Source organism: Xyrauchen texanus, chromosome 39 (assembly GCF_025860055.1).
Source record: "Xyrauchen texanus isolate HMW12.3.18 chromosome 39, RBS_HiC_50CHRs, whole genome shotgun sequence".
NCBI classification, from domain to species: domain Eukaryota; kingdom Metazoa; phylum Chordata; class Actinopteri; order Cypriniformes; family Catostomidae; genus Xyrauchen; species Xyrauchen texanus.
In genome coordinates this window covers 33,118,140-33,144,062 of record NC_068314.1, presented here as the reverse complement: position 1 = coordinate 33,144,062, position 25,923 = coordinate 33,118,140, and the positions used below count along the sequence as shown (strand labels likewise).

General features: G+C 38.8%; 1 protein-coding gene across 1 annotated transcript in view; it reads right to left on the bottom strand.

The window, feature by feature from the left end:
* Window positions 1–25,923, bottom strand: part of LOC127632504 (ephrin type-B receptor 2-like) — a 209,332-nt gene that overhangs the window by 135,605 nt on the left and 47,804 nt on the right. Inside the window, exon 2 of the mRNA XM_052111115.1 lies at window positions 94–173. Coding sequence (XP_051967075.1) covers window positions 94–173 — 80 coding nt within the window. The remainder of the gene's footprint in view (window positions 1–93; window positions 174–25,923) is intronic.

Sequence of the window (25,923 nt, the reverse complement as noted above, 5' to 3'; positions counted from 1 at the left end):
GGGAAACAAAGTAGGAATTTAAGGCAATGTTTTTCTAATTGCATTAGAAATGGACGCTTGTTAATTTAGAGATACATTTAAAAGAAGACTTACACTGCTGTCACTTGTCCCCGACACAGGATATACGGTCCAGCCCAGCTCTGCGGTCGCCGTTGTGGAGTCCATCAACATTTCTGTGAAAACAGGAGTAAAGATACAAAGGTTGAATGGGATATTTCCAGGTCATGCTCTGAATAATGGTCAATGCCTGTGAGTTCATAGACTTAACAACAACGATTGCAGCCAAATTATCTTGCCATCTATCAGTGTTTCCCATTAATTACCTAGACTCTGGTGGCCCTAATTAGTCCCGCCACAGTTTCACAATGATACAAAAATATTTTTACACTTCTCATAATAACATAAAAGATCTCTAATGTTGTGTTTTGCGCCGTTGCTTCGGCAAAGCATCTTTTTTCACTCTCAGTCAGTCAGAACCAAGACATTTTAAGGACACATCGTTTGAGGCTAGTAACATTAACTAACGTTTCAGTATCCACTGCAGTTATCCACTAGTCCAAACACAATTTTATCATTATCAATCAGCAGGGATCAACATTAACACTTGTCTGGGACAAGTGGATTTTGAATGGGCAAGTGAAAGAGAATTTTACGACCAGACAAGTAGACTGATTAAATGTCAATAACGAGAATATAACCAGCTATACTTGTGATAGCCTATGCCTGTATCACTTATTAGAAAGTTCATATTTTATTCTGCAGTTGAAAGTAATCCAGAGCATGAATTTCTATAATTCGCAAGTGATCTAGTACATACAGCCTATGTGTGTGTGCTGAACATGTGCATGTGTTCCGATCGAGCCAATGCATGCCTGAACGGTCAACGCATTTCAAAAGTCCTCCAAAATGCTCGTCTTGAGGTATTCATGTAAACACAGAGAGCGATGTCTGAAGTGAAAGTAAACAGCGGAGAAAAAAGCGGATTTGTATTAAAATTTCGGACTTGTAAGTGTACATTTAAGCTAAGACTTGCTGCCGTCTAAAGTGTCATTATAATAATCAAACAAACATAACAAGAAAATGAGAAAACACTCACTGATCTTGACTGAGTAACTTTAGACTTTAAAATGTATTCCTGTATTATAATCATACAGTTAAGACCAGTATTAGTTTTATGTTGCATTTCATTCTGAATGTTTCCTTGAATACCTTATAGCCTAAAGCTGTTATAAAGCATTTATTATTTGAATCTATTTCTATTCTAGTCTTGAATAATTAAGAACTTGAAACCATTCTTCCATAATTATCATGTTATTTAGTGTTTGTATTTGTTGTGGTTTTGAAGATGATATTGAGAATAGTCACTATTCAATTTCACTACCGACAACTGCAATTTTGGTATTGTGGTAATATCCTATATTGTACACAATCCTGCTGCAATAACATGATGAAAAAGGCAATCTCATTCCATAAAACTATGAGCACGCCCCATTTGACAACCATACGTAACATAAAATGATTATCATATTACAATAGCCTCCCCCCCTACCCAGTGCAGTTTACATTTCTGTCGCAGAGAGTTGAGTTGATTGCAGTTTGGGCATCGTACGTAATTTTAGCTAAATATTTAACGTTAACATTATTACCAGAGGCTCTGACTATTGGTTCATCATGTAACGTTAGGCTATTCGTAATGTTATCTAATCAAATTGAAGTAATGCTACTGTTTTAAGTTTAATGTTTGTACCCTTGATTACCAGATCATGAGCATTTTAGAGAGAAGAAGAGAGAGCAAAATCCACCACCAGCTGAGGAAGAAACAGCTACAGAAGTAGCTAGCTAGGATAGCTATTATAGCTAGATGGCAAGTCAATAGCCAAACAGATTATTCATTGGATTTTGTCAAGAAATAATCTGGAGTAACAGTGGAATTTTAACGTAACTTGTTTCTTTGTGCAGGAGAGACAGCCTCAGTTGACTCTCATAGAGGGACAGATGTTCAGAGGGGGCAGCAGGGCAAGTACTTCTCATAGGGGCAGCAGGGGAGACAGCCTCCCATGAAGGAGAGACAGCAGGTGATTTTGACATCAGAGAAAGGAGCAGTATGTCAGAGTATTTTCAGTTCAGTTGTTGAACTGTGTTAAACCCCATCTCGTTTATCATGCTTTGTGGGTGTCATCGCCATTCATATCTATACAACCAATGTGTTTATGTGCAACATTTTCTTATGGGCAGAGCACCCCTGGACCCCCCTATAGGGTCTGAGGTCCACCCACCAGTCTCACAAAATCCTGTGGGAAACACTGCATCTATTATCAATGAACATTAAGTGAAGTCTTTTCATCCCCTGCTAATGTTGTCTCAACTGTTTCTGAGAGATTCCTAAACTACAAATAACCCCAGAAACCAGATCCAAATGAGATAGAAAGAGGTTCTGACATTAACACCAAATATAGAACTTTAGCTTTGTTCATCCTCAGTCTTTGCCCAAGGAAATGCTGAGGAAGTATAATAAGCTATGAATATTTCATAACTCACAGTGCATTAACATCATTCTTTATCCAGACATTTATAGACGCATGTGATTCCATTTAACCAACTGCTCCATAAAATACTATCAACATGTTTGACACGAATCAGCCTTAAAGCTGTTTCGATATTAGAGCAGTCTCTAGTAGTAAAGATGAAAAGTGCTGTAAAATCGGGAAGGGAAAGGAAATAGTGGGTTAGTGAGTTCTGCTTCCCCACTGTGTGATTCAGCCAAGATATTTTAGAGACAGCAGCCAACTATCTAGATCTGCCACGGCAGAGGTTACAGGATATAGGTTAGCAGTTGGACAAAGATGAGATAACCACTGTACGCACAATGTAACAGCATACTGATAGTGGGAAAAGCAAATCTTCAACAGACTTTACTTATTTTTCCTTTGCAGGCAAATGGGCATGAATATCCACAAATATGCATAATGCACGGTTCTAGACATATCTACCCATGGGAGACAAAAATTGTGTTCAGACTTCTCTTAACATCAGTGGCGGCTGCTGGTCTTTCAAAGAGGGGAAGCTCATTTTCGGCCTACATTATAAACTTATTTACCCTATTTTTTGCACTAAATCAATCTTAGGTGTTGATCTGCCCTGCTGTTTAATTCTAATTTTTTCCTCGTAAGGAAGACTTTCAAATGGCTTCGCCAAAATCAGGTCGACAATATTAGCACCGTCTGCCATCGTGCGCAGTTTCACCCGTACGACGCTAGCCTAGCCTACTGTATGAATGAATGAATGAACGAACGAACGAACGCTCTAAAACAAAATATATTAAACTTGGTAAAACTGAAACAAGGAATGTGGTGTATAATTGTGTGAAATGTATTATGCATTATGCAAATTGACTAGCAATTTCGTCAAACAAATATAAAGAAATAGGTTGCAGCAGTTTGTCTTTCGACTACACTTGAGAAATCCGCGATGGGACTGAGCGCGAAATAGCTTCAGTGACTTCTTATAGTACAGATTCGCTGTCAATCAAAAGGAGATGCAGTCTTTCGACAGATCCTCCAATCATCACGCGGAAGCCCGGAGTCCGGGCCAGCCCACTCCTCATTCACCCCCAGAGACGCTGAGCATCCGTGGGCGGGACATAATCGCAGCATTTATCCAATGACCGTCTATTTTCGGAGCACTGAAAAAACTGTTCAGAGCAGCCCCATTGAAGTAAATGGACGCTCGGCTTCAACAGGGAAATGCACTGAAGCTACGGGAATGTATGAGAAGTAAATCGAGTCAGCCGACCTGCTATATGTAATGTAGCTGATTCTGAACGAACTCGTCTTCGAGATGAACGTGTTCTAACGCATTTTTAGTCAATAAATTGTTTACACAATAGTACATATTTGACCATTATTTTTTTGACATTATAGGGGAAGCTGAGCTTCCCTTGCAGTCTTAAAGAAATCCCCACTGCTTAACATAGAGCAAAGCCTGTTTTGCAGTGTAGGCATGTACTGCGCATAATGCAAAATAATGCTGAAATCGTGACAATGCACATTATGGAAACAAATATACATAATACTGTTGTAAAGTTGGTTCAATGAGTGAAAGAGAGGAGTGGAAGAGAGGAGTAAAAGTAGAAACTTTAAGGACTTTCAATAATAAATGCTGAAGTGGATGAAACTATAAAGCTAAACATCATAAACATAATAACACAACATAACACTATCAAGGACTGGGCAAAACTAGAGGATATTTATACAAAAAGGAACTAATGAGGGAATGGAAGACAGGTGAGGAAGATGAGGAACAGATGGCATCAATGAGGGCAGTGCACTATGGGAGATGTAGTCTGGGGAAACATTTCAAAATAAGAGTCCTTAGGAAAACATGAGGGAGACAGATTGTGACAACTGTATAGTATAATTTGTATGTACATTCAAACCAAATAAACCAAGCGCCACAAATCTGGCATTTAATTTGATTTGTGTATACAGCATGCTCATGCAAATACGTGCAAGCTGAGGTTCTCAAGTACTGTGACTCTCTATTATATAATACCATAGCTTTCCAAAATATATTTTGAGAAATTACACTTACGCTTAATATTCATAACTTTACAAAATATGCACACTGCATGGCATGCATGTGTCAGTGAGTATACAAGTGAAAAAAAGAGCTTTAAATTGCAACACATTCGCTGCTGGCTCTTATCCAAAAATGTAGCATGGATATAATGGCCTCTAAAGAACACAGAGCTAAATAAATAGCCCCTCTATGCAGATTTGCATCAAAAATCATTAACTCTTCTACAGTTTGTAGAAATATAGAGAAACAACTTTTCTGCATGTCTGCATTGATGCTGAAGCTTTGACTGGCACTGAAAAGGAGAGAGAACTGAGAATTGTAATCAAACAAGTAATCACCATTTGAATCAGTAGTAATAAGTCCTGTTCCATAATCCAAAAACAATCACTTCAAATACTCCAGCTGTTCGACCACAGGTCAGACCTCCAAGCAACAGTATTAGTCAGCCTTTCTGTAGCTCTGTGGTGAGACACTGGGTCGGAAAACGAATTCTCCTAATTACTGGAGGCCAGTTACTCTATCCACTTCTGATTAGTTGGTGTTAAAGAATATTTGTGGTCAAAGAGAACACATTTTGCTACTCTGGGTCCTCAGAGGCACATGGATGATAGTTTTTGGTTCAGAATGGCCATTAGACATCCCCTGTGAATAATCCATGTTATAGCATTGATGGCTCAATTAATTTCCTCTAGCAATTAGAGTAAGAGAAAGTTGTTAGGATTTTTGGAAACAAAGTCGCTTAATTGGAATGGAGGAAGTTTAGGTTTTATCGCAATAAAAGACAGCTGTTTTGATTTTGCTTTTGCAAGCATTAGAGTACAAAACTCCTTTCAGAGGCTCAGCTTGAGGCCAACATAATTACTTGTGTTAGCTATTGGAAATACTTATTAATTTACACACTTTTCATTAATCTTGCATTAGGCTATTTAAACATTATGCTTTAGAATGCTGATTGCAATTAAGACGGGGCCTTGAAAATGACTGAGATTTTAGGGCTGTGCTGAGGAATGAGTATGTAACAGATAAAGTTTAATAAGAAACTCAACATAAAACAAACATAAACAAACAAAGACACACATACAACACGGCCACATGCATCTTTCTTTCTCTCGAACTGAAGCCTCCGGCTCCCCTTTATCTCGCTCTCCCGCTGATCAGCTGATTCAGCGCCGGCTGTGCATCATCACAGCCACACCCTCCACCTCCTCCTCGTCACAGAGTAATTTTTGCAGCCTAATCTCATGAAAATTATGGGACTGTAGTGATATTTTTGCAAAATGACATTAGGTGGTTAATTACATGTATTACGGCCATTGTGATATGTTCACTGTGTGGTTCTAAAAGTGAGTTAAATGTTCTCCCTAATAAATTGGGATTTTAAGGTAAACCTAAACCGATAATAAACCTAAACCTCACCGTTAGTGTCATATTAGGAAATGCGAGATGAAAAACGCAATTGTTAAATCAACCACGTCATTTTGTGTTGCTTCTTTGACACTTTCTGCTAACGTGTCAACTTGCATGCTTTTCTGGACTCTTTGCATCGCAAGTGCAACGATCTGCTATCACGCAACTTGATGATCATGCTCAAATACGTTTGCAAATTTAGTCTAGTTGGTTATGTTATGCAAATGTATCTGCCTAAGTCATGCTCTATAGTAAAAGTGTTTTGATGTCCTAAGATAGCATTGTGTGAGGAACAGAGGGAAAACATGTTTATGAAGCCTCTAGTGTGCATTTCACCTGGAAAATAAATGCAGTATATACAACTAGCTATTTTGCTAAACAGAAGGTATAGTAACGTGATTATAAGGGACTAGCTTGCTTTAGGGGCTTCGGAAGAGCAAAACAGACTCTGCTACACTTTGCATATGTCCATGGAAAGGTCTCGCTCTCTTGAGGAGATTTATGAATGCTCCAGGATTACTCGTGGGGTACTAGTTGCATTTTGGGCAAGTCTACGCACATCAGATTCTATTCTTATATTGTAGGGAAATCCTAAGCTTTCAATGAACAAAGTACACATGTGCCCAATTTATTTTAACTGACATATTCCATCTCTAAGACTCTAAGACTTAATCTACGCCAGCATATTATGCATTACATTCAATTATCACTTATTATAAAATTTATACTTAGACCAATCAAACTGAGTTTGTATAGCCATTGATACCATCATGTTAGTTGGAGCTCTGTCTTTAGTTGGTAGGTGGTGGAGTCAAAATACAATTACAGGTCATAATAAACAATGGCCAATAAAAAAGTTAATTTTAGAGATGGTCCTCTATAAAGCACAGTGAGTATATTGCCTAGTGGTGAGGTATATTCTTTCACATTCTTTTTTTTGTTGGTCTTTCATAAGCTACTGCTATTTGCAAGGATAGGTCTGGAAGAATGATGCACTGCCTCTCATGTACTCTACGATGGATAACCCCCCAACCAGAGGCCTCTCTGCTCGCATAGCCAAGCTTTAGATTTATGACTCCCCACAGTTTCGGCCATACTTCACCAGTATGTCTTACTTCCTGCTCTACATCCTTTGTGATGAAGTAAACCAGGGGGTCTACCAGCTCCAAAGGACTCTCTTGTGGACTCTTTTTGAAGACAGTGGTGGATACGGCACTGTGAGGATTAACTGTGTTTACACTCACACCATTTCTGGAGGTTAGTGACAAAACATTCCAACCTGGGCCAATGAATAAGCTTGAGTCATAGTAGAGCTAAGCGCAGTAATATCTCAGAATTCAAAAGACTCAGGGGGACACATAAGTTTAAGTATTCAGCAGGGATGATTTTTTGGAGGTGTGCATTTCCAGGCAACATGAATATGCAATGAAGGGAGGAGGTTTTCAATGGCCTGCAATAGTGAGCGCTGTTCTGATAAAACTGCCTAAACAAAAAACATGCTAAGAAATTCACAATGTGAATTTTTCAATGTGAGTTTGTGTAGCATTAGACATTCCAAGGACTTTCACTAGGTGTTTTCAATTAAGCACTCCTTGCTCATTGCAGTGCTGTTCATGCAGTTCTTCCTGGCATTTCAAATTAAGGTTAGATAGGCCAGCTGTTCATCGCAAGGCTGTAAACAAAGGGAGACTTTGAAAACAAGTCCACTTTAATTGATAGGAAACAGGATCCTCTCTGACCAGGGATTACAGCTAAGGAAACTGATTGGTTAACAGCTATAATCCAGATCCAGAAAAAGAGGCACCAGTTAAAAAAACTACTTTTGAAAAGGCCAAAGCAAGTTCTTTGGGGAACACTGGCATATAAAATGGCAACAAGCATCATTAACGGGAGGTCTGTTTATTTGGAGAGGTGATTAGGGTTTGGGCTGTAGACTGCCACAGAATGCCACACACACTTTTTAGATGCAAAGGCAACACTGGACTATGTGTACTACCTCATACAGACACATATATATATATATATATATATATATATATATATATATAGTACATGTCCAAAAGTTTCACAAAAACATTTGCCTTAAGATGCTTATTTAAATCTTCAGCTTTAGCGTGAAGTACGTTTTAGACTCCCAAACATTCCCTTTGCAAATAGAATAGAATAGAAAGGCAGGGAGCCCTGCAACCGATGTCATGGCCCCCACAGAGCTCCCCAGTGAACATCGAGTCAGTCTGGGATTACATGAAGAGACAGGGGCAATTGAGACAGCCGAAATAGATAAAGTAACTGAGGCAAATTCTTCAAGAAGCTTGGAAAATCCTACCTGCCAACAACCAAGAAAACTGTGTCTAGGTGTACTGTATATATATATATATATATATATATATATATATATATGAAAACTAAGCACTGAATATATATAGTACATATATACACTCACCTAAAGGATTATTAGGAACACATACTAATACTGTGTTTGACCCCCTTTCGAAACCTTCAGAACTGCCTTAATTCTATGTGGCATTGATTCAACAAGGTTCTGAAAGCATTCTTTAGAAATGTTGGCCCATATTGATAGGATAGCATCTTGCAGTTGATGGAGATTTGTGGGATGCACATCCAGGGCACGAAGCTCCCGTTCCACCACATCCCAAAGATGCTCTATTGGGTTGAGATCTGGTGACTGTGGGGGCCATTTTAGTACAGTGAACTCATTGTCATGTTCAAGAAACCAATTTGAAATGATTCGAGCTTTGTGACATGGTGCATTATCCTTCTGGAAATAGCCATCAGAGGATGGGTACATGGTGGCCATAAAGGGATGGACATGGTCAGAAACAATGCTCAGGTAGGCCGTGGCATTTAAACGATGCCCAATTGGCACTAAGGGGCCTAAAGTGTGCCAAGAAAATATCCCCCACACCATTACACCACCAACACCAGCCTGCACAGTGGTAACAAGGCATGATGGATCCATGTTCTCATTCTGTTTACGCCAAATTCTGACTCTACCATCTGAATGTCTCAACAGAAATCGAGACTCATCAGACCAGGCAACATTTTCCAGTCTTCAACTGTCCAATTTTGGTGAGCTCTTGCAAATTGTAGCCTCTTTTTCCTATTTGTAGTGGAGATGAGTGGTACCGGTGGGGTCTTCTGCTGTTGTAGCCCATCCGCCTCAAGGTTGTGCGTGTTGTGGCTTCACAAATGCTTTGCTGCATACCTCGGTTGTAACGAGTGGTTATTTCAGGCAAAGTTGCTCTTCTATCAGCTTGAATCAGTCGGCCCATTCTCCTCTGACCTCTAGCATCAACAAGGCATTTTCGCCCACAGGACTGCCGCATACTGGATGTTTTTCCCTTTTCACACCATTCTTTGTAAACCCTAGAAATGGTTGTGCGTGAAAATCCCAGTAACTGAGCAGATTGTGAAATACTCAGACCGGCCCGTCTGGCACCAACAACCATGCCATGCTCAAAATTGCTTAAATCACCTTTCTTTCCCATGACATTCAGTTTGGAGTTCAGGAGATTGTCTTGACCAGGACCACACCCCTAAATGCATTGAAGCAACTGCCATGTGATTGGTTGATTAGATAATTGCATTAATGAGAAATTGAACAGGTGTTCCTAATAATCCTTTAGGTGAGTGTATATATATATATATATATATATATATATATATATATATATATATATATATATATATATATATATATATATAGTAGTGGCATCATTTCCACCACACACACACAAAAAGTGTCAGTGAAGAGCATGCTTCGGGTGACACAAGTGATGAGACAAGTGATGTTTGTGAAAATAAAATACAATTAAAATCTAGATATATTTCAATTGTGAGCAGAATATTTTTTGTGCATCATTACCAATCACACTTTAATTGTTTCAAATTATGCAAAAAGAGTGTTTTTTTGTTTCTATTTAGGATACAGAAAATGTTTGCTATGAAATTAGCCTTAGCAAGAAAAAAAGACTCATTTTTTATTTTTTCAATTGTAAAATATTTATTTTCTATCGTGGTCATTTCCACCACGGTCATGTCTACCACTGAATTATATTAAACACAATACAGCTTTTGAGATGTACTGGAAATGACAATGCGATGGGAATTTTCATGATTTCAAAAAATTACAAAAAGATATAAATCTCCTGTGTTGCATGTGCATACACTGTTAGACATCGTCAATAGATAATCAAAAAAATAAAAAGTTTGAGAGTGTATAACAATTCTTCTAGAAGTTCACAGTGCTAAAAATGTGTAAAAGTGCTGAAAGATGAAGAAACACCCAGACACATTTTCAAGACTTCAATGATACATTTTGGGCAAGTTTCCAAGTTAACATCAAGAATGAATACTTGGCATGATGTTTGTCCACTGCTTGGCAGTTGCTGATATCTCTATTACCTGTGCATGTCTGTGTCTGATTTTAAAAACTGTCTAGAGAACACTACCTCAGGAATGGCTGCACTGACTCTGACTCAATTATGTGGGTTTTGGGTGGGCTGGTTATGACTATGACAATACAATTCTGCTAAAACTTGCAGAGGTGGATGTGGAGAGACTGACTTAAATGTTTTGGCAGTGAATGCTAAACAAACCTCCCCTTGCCATTAGATAGCCCATGACGATACATCCAAAAAGTGCACTAAGTCACAGACCAGCATTTAGAAGCACACATCACACTAATGACATATCTATTCCCAATGTGCATCATCTTCCTGTGAGAACACAGAATGAAGGCTAATGATTAAGATCCCCTCCCACAACTGCACTATGATTAAGAGTAGCAGCTCCCTTTGTAAGTTTGGCTTGGAACGTTCGTAAAATTAGTAGTGCAATGCGGTGTGCGATTTGCTTAGAACAAATCCTTTGATGTAGAAACATTTCCTCATTAGTAGCAGCAGTATGTCTCCCTCACAAAGGAACATGTAGGCCTGTAGCAGCAGGCACACACTCAAGCACAGATTAAAGGAGTCATCTCTACTATGCAGCCATTTGTTCCTCATGGGTATGTTCTCTCTTAGAGACACACCTGGAAAAGGAAAGCTATTGGCTTTTCTTAAAAAACAAAAACAAAAATTACAGTTTAGGCCTACTTTCACATACATGACAAAATCACACAGAAAAGGTAATTGTTGCAGGGTCAGTGTAACACAAGGATACTGTTGCAATTTACTGAAGGGGCCGGGGAAATCATTTCATCCAAGTGACGTGTGTAGTGATAATGGTGTTCATATGTCACGGTGAAGGGCAAAGGCCTGTGTGGTTGGGATGATGAGTGAGCGTCGCTGCAATGTTCTGATGTACCCCAAGCCGTCCAGAAATCTTTCAGCACAAAGTGGGTCAATTATTTGGAGCACACATAACTACCACATTACAGAATGGCTTTGTACTGCAATTGAGTCCGTATGCCAGAGCATACGGCACCCAGATCGTACTTAGAGAATGGGGCTTAAACCCAGAAGGTGGCAGATACCCAAACCTCACCAGAATTACTTTAGGGGCTTTGGAAGAGCAAAACAGACTCTGCTACACTTTACATATGTCCATGGAAAGGTCTCGCTCTCTTGAGGAGATTTATGAATTCTCCGGGATTACTCGTGGGGTACTAAATGCAGAATTCAGGGGTCAAATGATGATATAGGGAAGTGTGGAGTGATGTGCCAGGTCAGGCAGAAGGAAGGCGGACTTAGCCAGCACAGAGTATCAGTGCGTTTCAGAGGAAGAGGAAGCAGGCGGTTGATTTTGGCAGTGGGTGATTCCATGTGAAATATGCTACCGCACAGTCGGCGGAGCGTTCCTGACTGCTTGACAAAATGATGTAGCTCTGAATTCCCAGGGTTCAGCGTGAGACAGGCTACAGTAATTCTCCTTCTTTAAAAATCAGACTAGCACATCATTCAAGAGGGCTAAGCATGTGAAATTTGAAAAAGAAGATATAGAGGAAAGTCAAGCTTTTTATCTCTTTCTCACACACAGTAGTTAAGTTTCCATCCAAGGTGAATATTGTGAAAACCATTAGCGAATGAAGCAGCATTTCCATCCTATGCGTTTAAAGAACAAAATCGACACTTCTGGGGAAATAGGTGGAAAATAAATTACTTGTATAGTTTTGTGCTGTAGATTCAAAGAACCATCTCATTAGGATAATTCGTTTGGGAATAGGACTATACCGGAAGTGGCGTATGTTTTGCGCTGATGATTCAAAAGAGCCAGTTCGAGATTCGTTCGATCAAATACACTGCTAGAGTTGTGTGTTTTTCCCTGTAGAGTTAGTAGACTGCAGCACTGCTGCAGAAATGTGCTGCTGGAAACAGTGTCAGAGTATTTCAGAACGGTGTTCCAGCCGCATTAGCGGAAAATTGCACGCAGGAGATCCGTTTACGGAACTGAAATTCACGAAGATCAAACGATTCCGGAATTTTTTAAAGAATGGAACTGGTTCTTGAACAAGAACCAGTTCTCGGTTCCTAAACCTTGTATCAAATAAATCTTTCCACCTCAAGCAAGCAAAGTATTTTATGCACATTTTGGAAACTTTATTTGCCCTTTGGCCTTTCCATCCAGTGTTTAAGCAATATCCCAATATTGGCATAAAAATAGGTGGATGGAGACCCAGCTATTGACAGACAGCCCAGGATGTGCGTACACATACTCAAAACAAGTAAGACGTCCTTGGCTACTCTCTAATTTGTGTCTGTCTCAAGGCCAGTCCCTCAAATCAATAGCAACGCCTCTTTAGCAGCTAGCTTAAATGGGTTGGTGTTGCTTCGGTGAAAAGCTTAATTATTTACTTTCAATGTGTCTCACAAGGGGACCGCAAAATGGTAATTCCAAGCTGTGTTTGCTCTCTCTCTCTCTCTCTCTCTCTTCATTCTCTCTCCATTCTTCAAACCCTCTTGCTTGTTCAAAGATCTGGCATCAGATGATTGGCTGTGTCTAACAACACAACAGAGAGTGGAGAGATTCACAGTTCATGATGACAGACAGACTGCCTTTCCAACTGATTGCTATTCCAAAGCACATCACAGCAACTTGTTCCGCAAATGCTGGACCTTGCATCATGTTGGATTAAAACATTCTATTCTTGCACAACCATTTAAGAGCGCTGAGCTCTTTCCATGTTTCAAGAATATGTTTTTGCAGTTAAGGAGGCTCAATGGTGTGCCGCCAAGTTGTGAGACACTAAGGGCCTGAATGTGTTTGGTTTTGAGAGAACACCTTATTTAAGAATCACTACAGCTGTTGCAATGTAAATCAAGTGTCATAAATAAAAGCATTCCACAGTTTGATTACATGTATAAATTTACTGATGGTGTGCAGGACTATTTGTTTTTCTAAGTGAATGATGAAATTCCAGGCTGTTTAAAATCAATGTATTTTGACAGTCTTGCATCACAGCAAACATACCTGCGAGGGAACCGACATTGCACGGGATCACAGAAAAGCGTCTACATCAAGTTGACAGGTTTAGAAACATCACCGCGCATTGAGTTGATGAAAATGATAATTGCTAGCATCCTACTCCTTGCCCACAGGCCAAAGACCAAAGCAGTAAATGATTAATAATGTGTACAATGTGCATGCATGAACACAGAGGAAACCAATTTGACATGCCTGTGTGGTTTGGAGGCTTGCATTACATGTTGGTTCCTTTCTTCTGGATGAGACTGGTTTCCTAGAATCACATTACTACTGTATAGCTACAGTTTTTCAAATAACTTTTATGTCGCTCATTGTACGTATCGCAGCAGTTTTCTGGAGAAATTAACACTAGAGGCGCTCCAACAACAATGACTTTTATTCACTTTCACAAAATTCATTGGTTAGCTTTCAGGTTTCAAGTTTACGGTAGGGAGGCAGGTTTTGCTGTTTTAAAACCTCATCTGTTTGAGAGAACATTTAACTCTCTTTTAGAGCCACTCATTAGACATTTCACCTCGGAACTGCAGTGATACGTGCAATGAACCAAGTAATGTAATTACCAAAAATGTCGCCACAGTCACATCATTTTCATGAGTTCATGAGGCTGGATCTATGAAGCCAGTGAGAAGTCAAAGATTCTGAATCTCTATCTGGTTGAGAGTCCTGCAATGAAAAGCCAAGCATGACCCCACTTACTGTCGTCCAAATATCCTTCACTAAATTGTCCATGAGATTATATTATAACCGGTCAATTCTGCTTGGTTATTAACCTGCCAAAACAATGTGCTTTACTACCTCTTTTATGACCTTATAGAGCATATAAAACAATCAGTAATATTTGCTATGTGTAATTCTGTGCTGGGCTTTTCACATTGATATGGGATTCCCAGTGGAACCTCTGTAAGTCGTCCATCACATCCAGCACGAGCCGGGAAAGCTTGCATGGTGGAGGAAGCCACAGATGGGCCTGTCGCGAGCGAGCTGTCAGAAACAAACGCTGTTCTACAACACCCAGTTATGTTCCAAAACTGACTGCCGGCTGATAAATATTCATAGGAGTGAGACAGTGGATTTGGGTTTTCCCTCTTTTATCCTGTTGGATATTTAAGTTCAGTCATAAGGGAATGTGTCCTTTCCTGCACTTTCAGGGTTAAACTAAAAACAGTTTTATATCCAACTACCAGTTATGCACAAGAAATGCACTGCTAATAAATAAATAAATAAAAACCATGCATGCTTATTAATTATTTAAGGCGAGTGCATGCTGGGAACACCAGCAATGGTAATATAAGTAAAATGTACTTAAATAAGCAAATACTACTTTACGATTGATACTTTAGGATGAATTATAAATATAACAATCAATCAGAAATAATATTTACTTATAAGCAAAAGCATTATTTCATGTTTGAATTGATTACAATTCCAACAATGTACTTAATTTTTTCAAAGTCATATAAATAGGTGCACTTAGATAGCACTTTTTTAACATTAGAGGTTACCAAAGCGCTTTACACTGTGTCCCAATCACCCATTCACACACACATTCACACTCCCATTCACACACCAATGGCCGCAGAGCTGCCATGCAAGGCGCTAGCCTGCCATTGGGAGAAACTTGGGTTTCAGTGTCTTGCCCAAGGACACTTCGGAATGTGGAGTCGTGTGGGCCAGGAATCAAACCGCCAACCCTGCGATTGGCAGCCGCCCCACTCTACCACCTGAGCCACAGGCGCCCCCATGCTTAATCTTATTCAGTGTAGAAAGTATTTAATCTTTTCTGCTTTATTCACTTTAAGGCTGTCAAAATTAAGAAAAAAAGGCACATTCGAATGCTCAAACTGTACATTCCAAGCACAGACGATGACTTCAGATCGATCGCATTCTTGCGCTACAAAGGGCTAGACACAGTGCAACAAATACAGTTTAACAGAAAGCAAGTGTCTCAATATGCTTTTTAAATTTCTTTTTAGTTGGACACAGTGTCTAAAAAAACAGCGTTCCTGCACGAGACGCTGAATAAACAAAAACGAAGCGAAACAAAGACGTTTGTCTAACGCGTTTACATAAAAAACCAATGGATGTCTGCAAAAAAGTTCTATGAACAGCCCCTTACACTTTGAACAGTCCTTGCCTGTGCTCATAATCTGAGCTGCTTCACCACTGAGTTCAGCCGAATAGATCTGGGAATATTCCTACCCTACATACAACTGTACTGAATTAAAAAACAATTTGGTATTTCGCTGTCATTATGAAGCATGAGTCTGGGGTAGTGTACTGTGACATCTGTGCAAGACTAACACCATGTGGACTGCCTATTGAAGTGTTTACCTCCCTCATTTTACTTTTGACTAAATATCTGAAAATATGGACAGACTAAAACTTTTTAAGCTTATTTATTTTTAATGCACATTAGTTGAAAATGGAATGTTTTTTTTTAACAGCCAGGAATGTTCTTTGCAATAATATAACTGTGCTGTAAAGTTAATGTATGTAATGCGCCCTCTTGTGGACTCAGGAAACAACGCCAATTTAAAAATCAGCTGACTTTAAAAATATTTTATTATTCTAATTTTGAAAATATTAAAGGAAATATTTCAAATTTAGTTCCTCTGTCCAATAGGCAGCCCTAATTCACTTCATACATTTTTTTTCAGTGTCGCTTTTCAAAATTTTCTAAACAAAAATTGCTTTTATACAAATTCCTTATATGATAAATAGGGTATACCATGGGGCATAGAGCACGTTAAAACCAAGCTCGGCTTGATTTTCTGAAATCTTACTTCATATTCAAAAAATATAATGATTATTCACAAAAAATCATGGGAACATTCTAAAAGTGGGGGGACATGTCCCACTGGTTATAACTGAGCTTATTTTATAATTGACATGCATTCAGGACAGGACAATGTATTGCTAGATGGGTCACTGACAAACAAGGTTTTCAGGTGATAAAAAAATGGAAATCTATTAAAAGTTTTAAACTAATGCGTCAAGTTCATAGAAATGTAATATGTGTGTCCATGTTGGTTTCACAAAATAAAAAAAATAAAAAAACATTCAAAGCATTTTCTATCAAATGTATTTATTACAATTTATTAACATTTATTTAATAACTTTACTGTAAAATTTCATGTGGTGTGACCATCTAGTAAAAGGTATAAAAAAAATATATATTTTTAATATTATTATTATTAAACAAGATGTGTGTACACTTACTCATTAATTTCCAAAAAGTTTACTTTATGGTGATTTATTATTATTTTTATTTTTTTTACAAATATACATTTTAGAGTCAATAATATCAGGACGTTTTCTCAGGGTTACACCAAATGACCGGAATGAAATTCAGATGCCTTTTTAAAATAAAAAAAGACAAAATATTGCTCTCACCTACATAGCACTTCTACACTGGTAGCTGTATCATCTCTACAATAAATAAAAGGTGAACACTAGCATAATCTAGAATGGTTCCTGTGGCAGCCATGAGACTCCACTCTGAGGCAACAAGGAAAACAGTACCAATCAAACCTGGAGGTTTACTGTCCAACTGTGACCAGAAATCATGATGTAAACATATATCACAGCATCCTGGGGCTGGATGCAGATGGTGGTGAGGAGGGACAGTCAGTCTTATGCATGCAAAATTGCACTCCATAAACACAATGTACCAAGATGCAATGCCATTGGAACTTAAAGGTTTAGTTCACCCAAAAATGAAAATTCTGTCCTCATTTACTCACATTCATATGAGATTTGTTCATTCCTGGAAGACAAAAGGAGATGTTAGGCCGAATCTCAGTCACCGTTCAATGTCATTGTATGGGAAAAAAAAGATGCAATGAAAGTGAATGGTGACTGTGGCTAACATTGTACCTAAAATCTCCTTTTGTGTTTCAGAGAAGAAAGAGAGTCATACGAGTTTGGAATGACTTTTGGAATGAGGGTGCGTAATTAAGGTGGAGAGTTGTCATTATTTAGTGAACTATGCTTTTAAGGTTGGATTTGTTAAACCTAATATATATAATCGTTATTTATTCTCAGTGGTGTCATTATCCGTCCAAGCATGTTTCAACATTTATGTTCCTTTCATATTTACGAACATCCTAAACTATTTTAAAAATCAATTTTCTTTCAAACGCATGGAAATTTGGAATAGGATTACATTTTTAGGACAAGTGGTGTTCATTTTAAAAGCTGTAAAAACATGGTCTCGCCTCTGTAGTGACGAGGGACGAAGGCGAGAAATATGAAGCTGTAAATGTTTAATGAATAGCAAATAAATAACTAATTTCTTCATATGCAGTAGTCTCAAACATTCAAGTGCTCCCAGTGTAAGCTTTACATGCAATCAAAGGGGTTATGTACAGAGCATGCTTAACCAGTGTTATATAGTCTAATACGAAAGGTTTATATTCCTCTGTTTCTGAGATAAGTCAATGTCTAGCAGGCTTTCTTTTCAAGCAGCCATGTGCGTGAGAAACCATGTGTGCAGAGGAGACACTTCATTACCTTTCGCTCTTGTTTGCATTAAAATCAGTGAATCGAACACAATGTTTTTCAACATGCACATCTGAAAGGCCAAGCTCTAAAGAGAATTGAAATATAATAGTTCACAAAGAACACATAAAATGGAACTGATGTGAGTCAGATTTTATTTTGTATTACTAAGTTTTGGTAAAAAAAAAAAAAACCACAGCAGAAATAAATCACTGATGGTTGACTGAAACCAATAATATACTTAAACGATAGAAAATCGCACCATTAACTTCGCTTGGTTTAAAATGATGAGGTAAGCAAGAGACTTTTGAACTTAAGAGAACATTCCGAATCTATCAAACAAAGAACCCTGGATGTAAATGACAATCTAAATTATGTTTGAGTTGAGGTTATCCAAAAGCCATTCAATTGACGCCGCATATTGTTGAATCCAATGCAACTAGAGGGCAACCAGCCAAAATAATGTTGGCATTGGCAACCAGAAAAAAAAATGGTACATTGTACTAGAAAGTAGAGCTGATTAAGAAGTCACGCACTGATTATATTGAACATCCAGTGCGTTCTTGCTCAAATATCTGATTGGAATAAGTGGCATCTGTTTTCGTTTAAAAAGGGTCATCATCACAAACCATGGAGTAAAAAAGGCCAAAACCAAATATCAAACAAACAATGAGGCTTAAGTCAAGAGAAACATCTTATTCCTGCGAGTATATGTTCAGCAGAGACACCGTACCCAACATTAACACCTAGCATAATTGCTGCACGCTAATTAGCTTTGCAACTAGGCAAAGGTGTAATGAGACGCCATTTAGCGCAACAGCTTTTACATCCGTTAAAGAAAAATTAAAGAAGTGCCCTGCTGGGCTGGATCACCCCCCATAATCCATAACCATCTCCCAAGTGCGAATTATTCAATCTGCTACAGTACAGAGTGTGCAATGACACTCAGTATGTTCACAAAACCGTGCCCTCATTACAAAGCAAGCCCATCCAACTGGCTTTATTACCTTTGCGTGGTCTAAACGTAGTGCAGCTGTGATTATGAACTCATCCTTGTAAAATGGCGATTCTCAGGCTTGTTATTTTGACAGAGAGAGACAAATGGGAGAAGCCAGATCTCGTGAAAATTACATGACTCTGGTGACGTTTTTGCAAAATGGCATTATGTGGTTCACTACACATACATCAGAGGTTCATAGGTTAGTGCTCTATTGAGTTATAAATCAACCAAACTTACCTCCCTAAACAAAATCTTAAACATGCACCAACCCGATAGTGTAATAAAAGCACATGTGAGATAAAAAAACAATTACAATGGCGATGATAAACTTTTGAGTAATTTTCAATATTTAACCTATGTTCTATCTAGACGATCAGGTGTCAATAAAAATGCAACTGAATCACAGTCATGAAATCAGCTGGGTTGGAGGTATTAGCTGGCTGGCGGCTACCTAGCCTCATTACTGAGGTAGACAGGGCGAGGTAGCCGCCAGCCAGCTAATACCTCCAACCCAGCTGATTTCATGACTGTGATTCAGTTGCATTTTTATTGCATTTATTTTATGCTGCTAATATGATATTGTTGTGTACCAAACAAAACTGAATGAATGAATGAATGAATGAATGAATGAATGGTACACTTATATAGTCCTTTTCTGACACTACACTCAAAGCACTTTACATAGTGAACAGGGGTTTCTCCTCAGCCACCCCCAATTGTGAAGCATCCACCTGGATAATGCGATGGCAGCCATGGTGAGCCAGAACACCCACAACACACTAGCTATTGGTGGAGAAGAGATAGTAGAGTGAAAGGCAGCACTGACGATGCAATACAGCTATTGACTCAACTCAACAGCAACTCTGACATCAACACCATTGCAGTTTATTAATGTACTATTAAAGTAAATGTGTTTTCATGATCCATAGCATGGTCACGTAATGACTTTTAGTTTAAAGCAGTTACATCATGTTTAGATTACGTTGCTGACACTCATTGGGCCAAAATGAAGAAGAAGAACATTGCTGGAAACTTAAAAATGAATGACCTCGAGGAGTGTGAAACATCTGCTGAAGACAATAAAATAGTGGAGAATAGAGGTCACCTAACACCTTCTGGACACCGTATGTAGGATTAAATCCTAAACTAAAAAAGAGTTACCCTGTGAATATGTTTACATTAATTCTTAAGGTCTAACAGACATATGGAATGCATTTTCTTCCTCATAAATGGAATGATAACTATATTTAGATAAATATTGATATCAAACCACAACAACAAAATTACTTTTGGCTATTTTGTCCAGCACTCATTTTTTGAAACTTTTGCTCATCAAGCCTCATACGGGTCCTTCGCATCTCAAGTGCAGCACTCTATCAGTTGAGCTACCATGCAATTTTACATGTCAAATTCATTTAGCAAAAATAAAGGTATAGTAATATGATTCTTTGAAAGTGGTTTGGTAGATTTTCGGGACTGAATTCACAGTGGGATGTGCACAGAGGCATTGAAAGCAAATTGTAAGGGGTCTGACGAGACGAGATGATGCCATGCCGATCGATAGAACTTGTCTGCCAAAAAACACTTCATTGATATTTGTCAGCATGTAGGCCAGGGTTTCAGTGCATAATCAATTGCAAGCTTTTCCTCACTATCCATTGTGATCATAGATGGACATTAATTAAGGAAATGAACACATATTCAAGTGTGATGAGGTGGCTACAAGCCCAGAAGATAGGAAGTGTGAGCGCAGGAACAGTATTATAGATAAGAGCGATAGGACAGAATGACTATGTGCCTTTAAGCACTTATTCAGAACACAGACTGATGTATTTATCTCTATGGGATTTTTATGAGTAGACCATATCAGTTGCTGCTCCATCATGTTCCCTGACCCCAGGAGAGAACCAGCATTACTCTTCCCACCCATGACCACTTAAAGGGAAAAGAAAAAGCAATCTCTTGCTGCAGATTCCAGGCCAATGGGTTAGCTCGTCCTTGTGGGATGAGTTATGACTCCCTGTGGTCCTCTGGGAACTATCAACAACAGCCTCCAGGGTAGCCTCCGCTGCAGACCACATGCATTGGATCATTATGCGTCCACTAGCCCATTGCACCACCCAGACGTCAATAACCAAACCCAAACACAATTCGGGAAACGACAGACAAAAAGTGCTGCAGGCTCCAGGACATTAGAGTAACCTGTTACACCACTTTGCCCCACTGTGTTGAACAGAAACTAGCTTTAGCTTTGCTTAGATACTTGATCCCAATGACAGAGAGTTTAAACCCATTGAGGGCTCTTATATGTCTAGCACTAATTCAATGCTTGTGGAACAGAAGTGAAGAAAGAGGCCCATGAGCGTGCAGGATTTCAGGGCTGGACCTCGGTGCAGCTGCAGAGAGGGAAACACAATACGTAGGACAGCAAATTTATCAGGAACTCTCCTTGGAAGCCCCTTAACTGATGAGTCTCGGTACGTAAACTCCCTAGGACGGAATGACTAACAGCTGAGGAACACAGCACCCACGTGAAATCGAACCCCACAAATATTTTGCAATATCATAAAAGTGTCATCCAAGACAAACAAAGCTTGTGTTTCTTTAATTACTTTGGACTTGTGACGTAATGAATTGGAACCAAAAATCGCATATGAAGAGAATGCTGCTTGATCTTCAAATCCTAGACAGTTAAAAGACCATCAGACATCAGTGAATCTAATCAGTCGTAAAACTGATGAGCCTCATTGCGTATCTAATGGCACGAATCAAGAGTTAAGATCTTGCACATGGCAAACACCTCTATAATTCAGGATCAGATTTTGGACGTCTGTGTATGCTGGAGTAGGTCTGCTGCTCCTGTGATGAGGGGTCAGTCAAGTGCACTCAGATTCGGTACTTCTAAGCGATCAAGTTGTTGAAGCCTTTCAGAACTGAGCTCACCCATCACCTGGAGGAGACTTGTGCAGCTCAACAGCTTTTCTGAGAGCAGACTTGAGTTTAGGCAATCTTGAAAGTGGTATAATATTGCAAGCTGACAGAGAGCCGTGCAAACAAAACAGGGTTTCAAAATACTAGGGAAAGTGATTGCCAGGAAGGGCAGGGGTAAGAAATTTCCCCTGAGAAGAAACAGGCACAAGTCTGTCTGTCAAGACTCTCTGTCACCTGAAATTATCCTATAAAAGAGTTAGCAGAGGGCAGACTTACTCTTCGACATTAAAACACATAATCGTTTGCTTAAAACATGTGTAATGTTCAGACATTGTGTTGGCTTGTTTAAAGTCTGGAGTCTATGTTCTTTTTGTTCTGTTGCTTGGAACGGCCTACTGCCCCTCGTTTACATTCCTCAGTGTTTGCTCGCGGTCGATTACAGTCACATAAGGTGATTTAGAGGTTTAGTTTGCTTATCTACCAAGAGGCATGAAAAGATCTGTGTTTTGACTGCCAATCGCACCTTGAGAGGCATCAACACTTTATCAAATAGCATTAATGTTTAGTGCTCAAACACCGCACAGATTAAATGCGTAATGCAAACAATTAAATCCTGTGTTAACTTCAAAGCATTTCAAAGATTAAAATGTGCTAATAAACCCTTATTATGGCATACCATGCATATTTATTAGGGTGTATATTTTTTTCTTTTTACACCCTCTTCTGCTAATGAATGATGGACCGCAATAAAACTGTCAGTAATGTCTGGCAATAACAAATGGCTAACAAAGTCATCCAAGAAAGAGACAAAACCAACATTGTTTTGGCGAAGCACAGCAACGCAATCAAATAAGGTGCCTTATCAGAGACGAAGCAAGGGAGAGAAGGGTTATCTGGGTACACAGTCTGCTACAATTGCCAAGCTACAGAAACATATACCATTTCAAACCAGTTTGACCACATTTTAATCTTGCCATTGAGGAATAAAGAAAGTAAAAAAGTTTAAGGTGTATATGTTAAACAAATTCAACCATCAAGACATCTCACTTACAGTTGCGCTTCATAATATACTGTAGCTTTATGTACTCTGTTTGAAGTGAACGATTGTTTATCACCTTCAGAAACAAATGTGATGCCAGTTGCTTATTCAGAATAAATGACAGCTTTAAAACTGAGCATATAGTGGATTTATAGGTAGTTGCTACACCGCCAACAAAATTTCACCGGTAATGTTTATGACAATTATACCCTTCTGCCAATATTTTAATAGAGACTCAGAATACTGACCATTAAATTAAATATAAAACATCATATCAGAGTCTATATATATATATATATATATATATATATATATATATATATACATACACACACACACACACACACACTACCAGTCGAACGTTTTGAAACACTTGACTGAAATGTTTCTCATGATCTTAAAAATCGTTTGATCTGAAGGCGTATGTTTAAATGTTTGAAATGAGTTTTGTAGACAAAAATATAATTGTGCCAACAGATTAATTCATTTTATTATAAAACTAAAATGTAATAAAAAAAAAGTTTTTGAAATTGATGACTTGGACCAAATTAATAAAGAAAAGCATAGATGGGAACTCCTTCAATACTGTTTAAAAAGCATCCCAGGGTGATTCCTCAAGAAGTTGGTTGAGAAAATGTCAAGAGTTCATGTCTGCAAAATCTAGGCAACGGGTGACTACTTTGAATATGCTAAACTATTACACAGTTTTGATTTATTTTGGATTTTGTTTAATCAAAACATAATTCCCATAGTCCCATATACACTCACCTAAAGGATTATTAGGAACACCATACTAATACTGGGTTTGACCCCCTTTCACCTTCAGAACTGCCTTAATTCTACGTGGCATTGATTCAACAAGGTGCTGAAAGCATTCTTTAGAAATGTTGGCCCATATTGATAGGATAGCATCTTGCAGTTGATGGAGATTTGTGGGATGCACATCCAGGGCACGAAGCTCCCGTTCCACCACATCCCAAAGATGCTCTATTGGGTTGAGATCTGGTGACTGTGGGGGCCATTTTAGTACAGTGAACTCATTGTTTGATTCATTTGATTCAATACTTTATTGCCATACAACTCAGTACAAGTTGTTAGGGATTTGCTTCAGCGTGCTCATAACAACAAAATGCAACCAAAGACATAGAACAATTATATACACAACGATATCCCCTACAGGATGACACTTAACACAGACAGATAAAAGTAAAAGGAACACACCGTTCACCACGTACTTGGATGACAGTCCAGGATACTATAGTGGCTGATGTCAGATAGGAGTGACAATTACATATGAATAGAGCGCAAATCCACAACTCTACAATAGATAGATAGAATCGATAAAAAACACTGATGGTTGTCATAAAATATATAAAAAGTATAATAAAACACTATAAAAAAAGGAGTGCCAATAATGCAAAAATATGCAAATACTGCAGACTCGTTAAGAGAGCCTTTTTTCCATAAGTGACTGGTTCATGGGTTGAGGGCTGTTAAGAGATTTTATAGCTCTGCAATATGTACTATTGAGGAAGCGGGAGGTTTTTGTCTTAATAGCTCTTAACCTTCTTCCTGATGGAAGTATGGAGAAAAGGGAGTTGGCAGGGTGAGTGTCATCTTGTAGGATTCTAAGGCCTTTGCGACGAATACGGGCCTCATAGATCTCACAGATTGGGGAGAGTTTGCAGCCAATGATTTTTGAGGCTGTATTCACTATCCTGTCTAGCTGAGACCTCTGCTGGACAGTAGAGTTGCCATTCCAGACAGTAATAGAAAAAGTAAGGACACTCTCGATGGCAGCCTGGTAGAACTGCAAGGTACCCTTGCAAGCAACTCCAAATTTCCTCAGCTGTCGAAGGAAAAAAGCCTCTGATGGGCTTTTTTAGTAATGGTAGTTATGTTATCATCCCATTTTAAAGATGATGACATCGTAGTACCTAAAAACCTAAAACTGTCCACCCGCTCCACCACCTCCCCATTAATGTACAGGGGCTAGGACAACTTCCCCCTTCTACGGAAGTCAACCACTAGCTCCTTAGTTTTGGAGACATTTAACTCTAAATTGTGGTTGGAACACCATTCAATCAATGCGAGGACCTCTTTCCTATAGGCAACATCGTCATCCCCAGAAATGAGCCCCACTATTGTTGTATCATCTGCAAATTTAAACATTTTAACAGATTCAGTGTGTGATGTGCAATCATCTGTGTATATTGAATATAAAAGAGGTGACAAAACACACCCCTGAGGGGCTCCAGTGTTAATATGCTTAACATTAGAGATGTTATTGCCTATTTTTACCACTTGTGTTCTCTGCACCAGAAAATCCCAGATCCAGTAACATAAAGAATTATGGACCCCGATTTGTTGGAGTTTCAGAAAAAGTTTGCTGGGTAAAATTGTGTTAAAAGCAGAGCTATAATCTATAAAAAGGATCTTTGCATGATTGCCTTTGACCTCCAGGTGCTGTAGAATGGAATGGAGACATAGGGATACAGCGTCCTCAACAGACCTGTTTGCCCTATAGGCAAATTGAAAGGGGTCGAGCCTGACCACACTGGACAGATGATTACAAACTATTCTCTCAAAGATTTTCATTATAACAGATGTTAGTGCTACAGGTCAGTAGTCGTTCAGGCAAATTATATTGGGTTTTTTGGGCACAGGAATTATGACAGCGGACTTAAAACACTGGGGAACAGTACATTCCCTCAAGGACCAGTTAAATATGTCTGTGAGAACTGGGGCTAATTCATCTGCACAATGTTTGATAGTGGCAGGGGATACGAGGTCAGGACCTGCAGCTTTCCTGCAGTTCTGCTTTCGTAATAAAAGCCTAACCTCATCCACCTCTATTACAAAAGGAGGGCTGGGGGTTTTGATGTTCATCGATTGTGTGATGTCGTCAACATAATTTCTGTCAAAGCGACAGTAAAACTCATTAAGACTGTCAGGCAGCTTAGAATCATCACTGACCACTGGCGCTGTACTAGTATAGTTAGTAATCTGCCTCAGACACTCC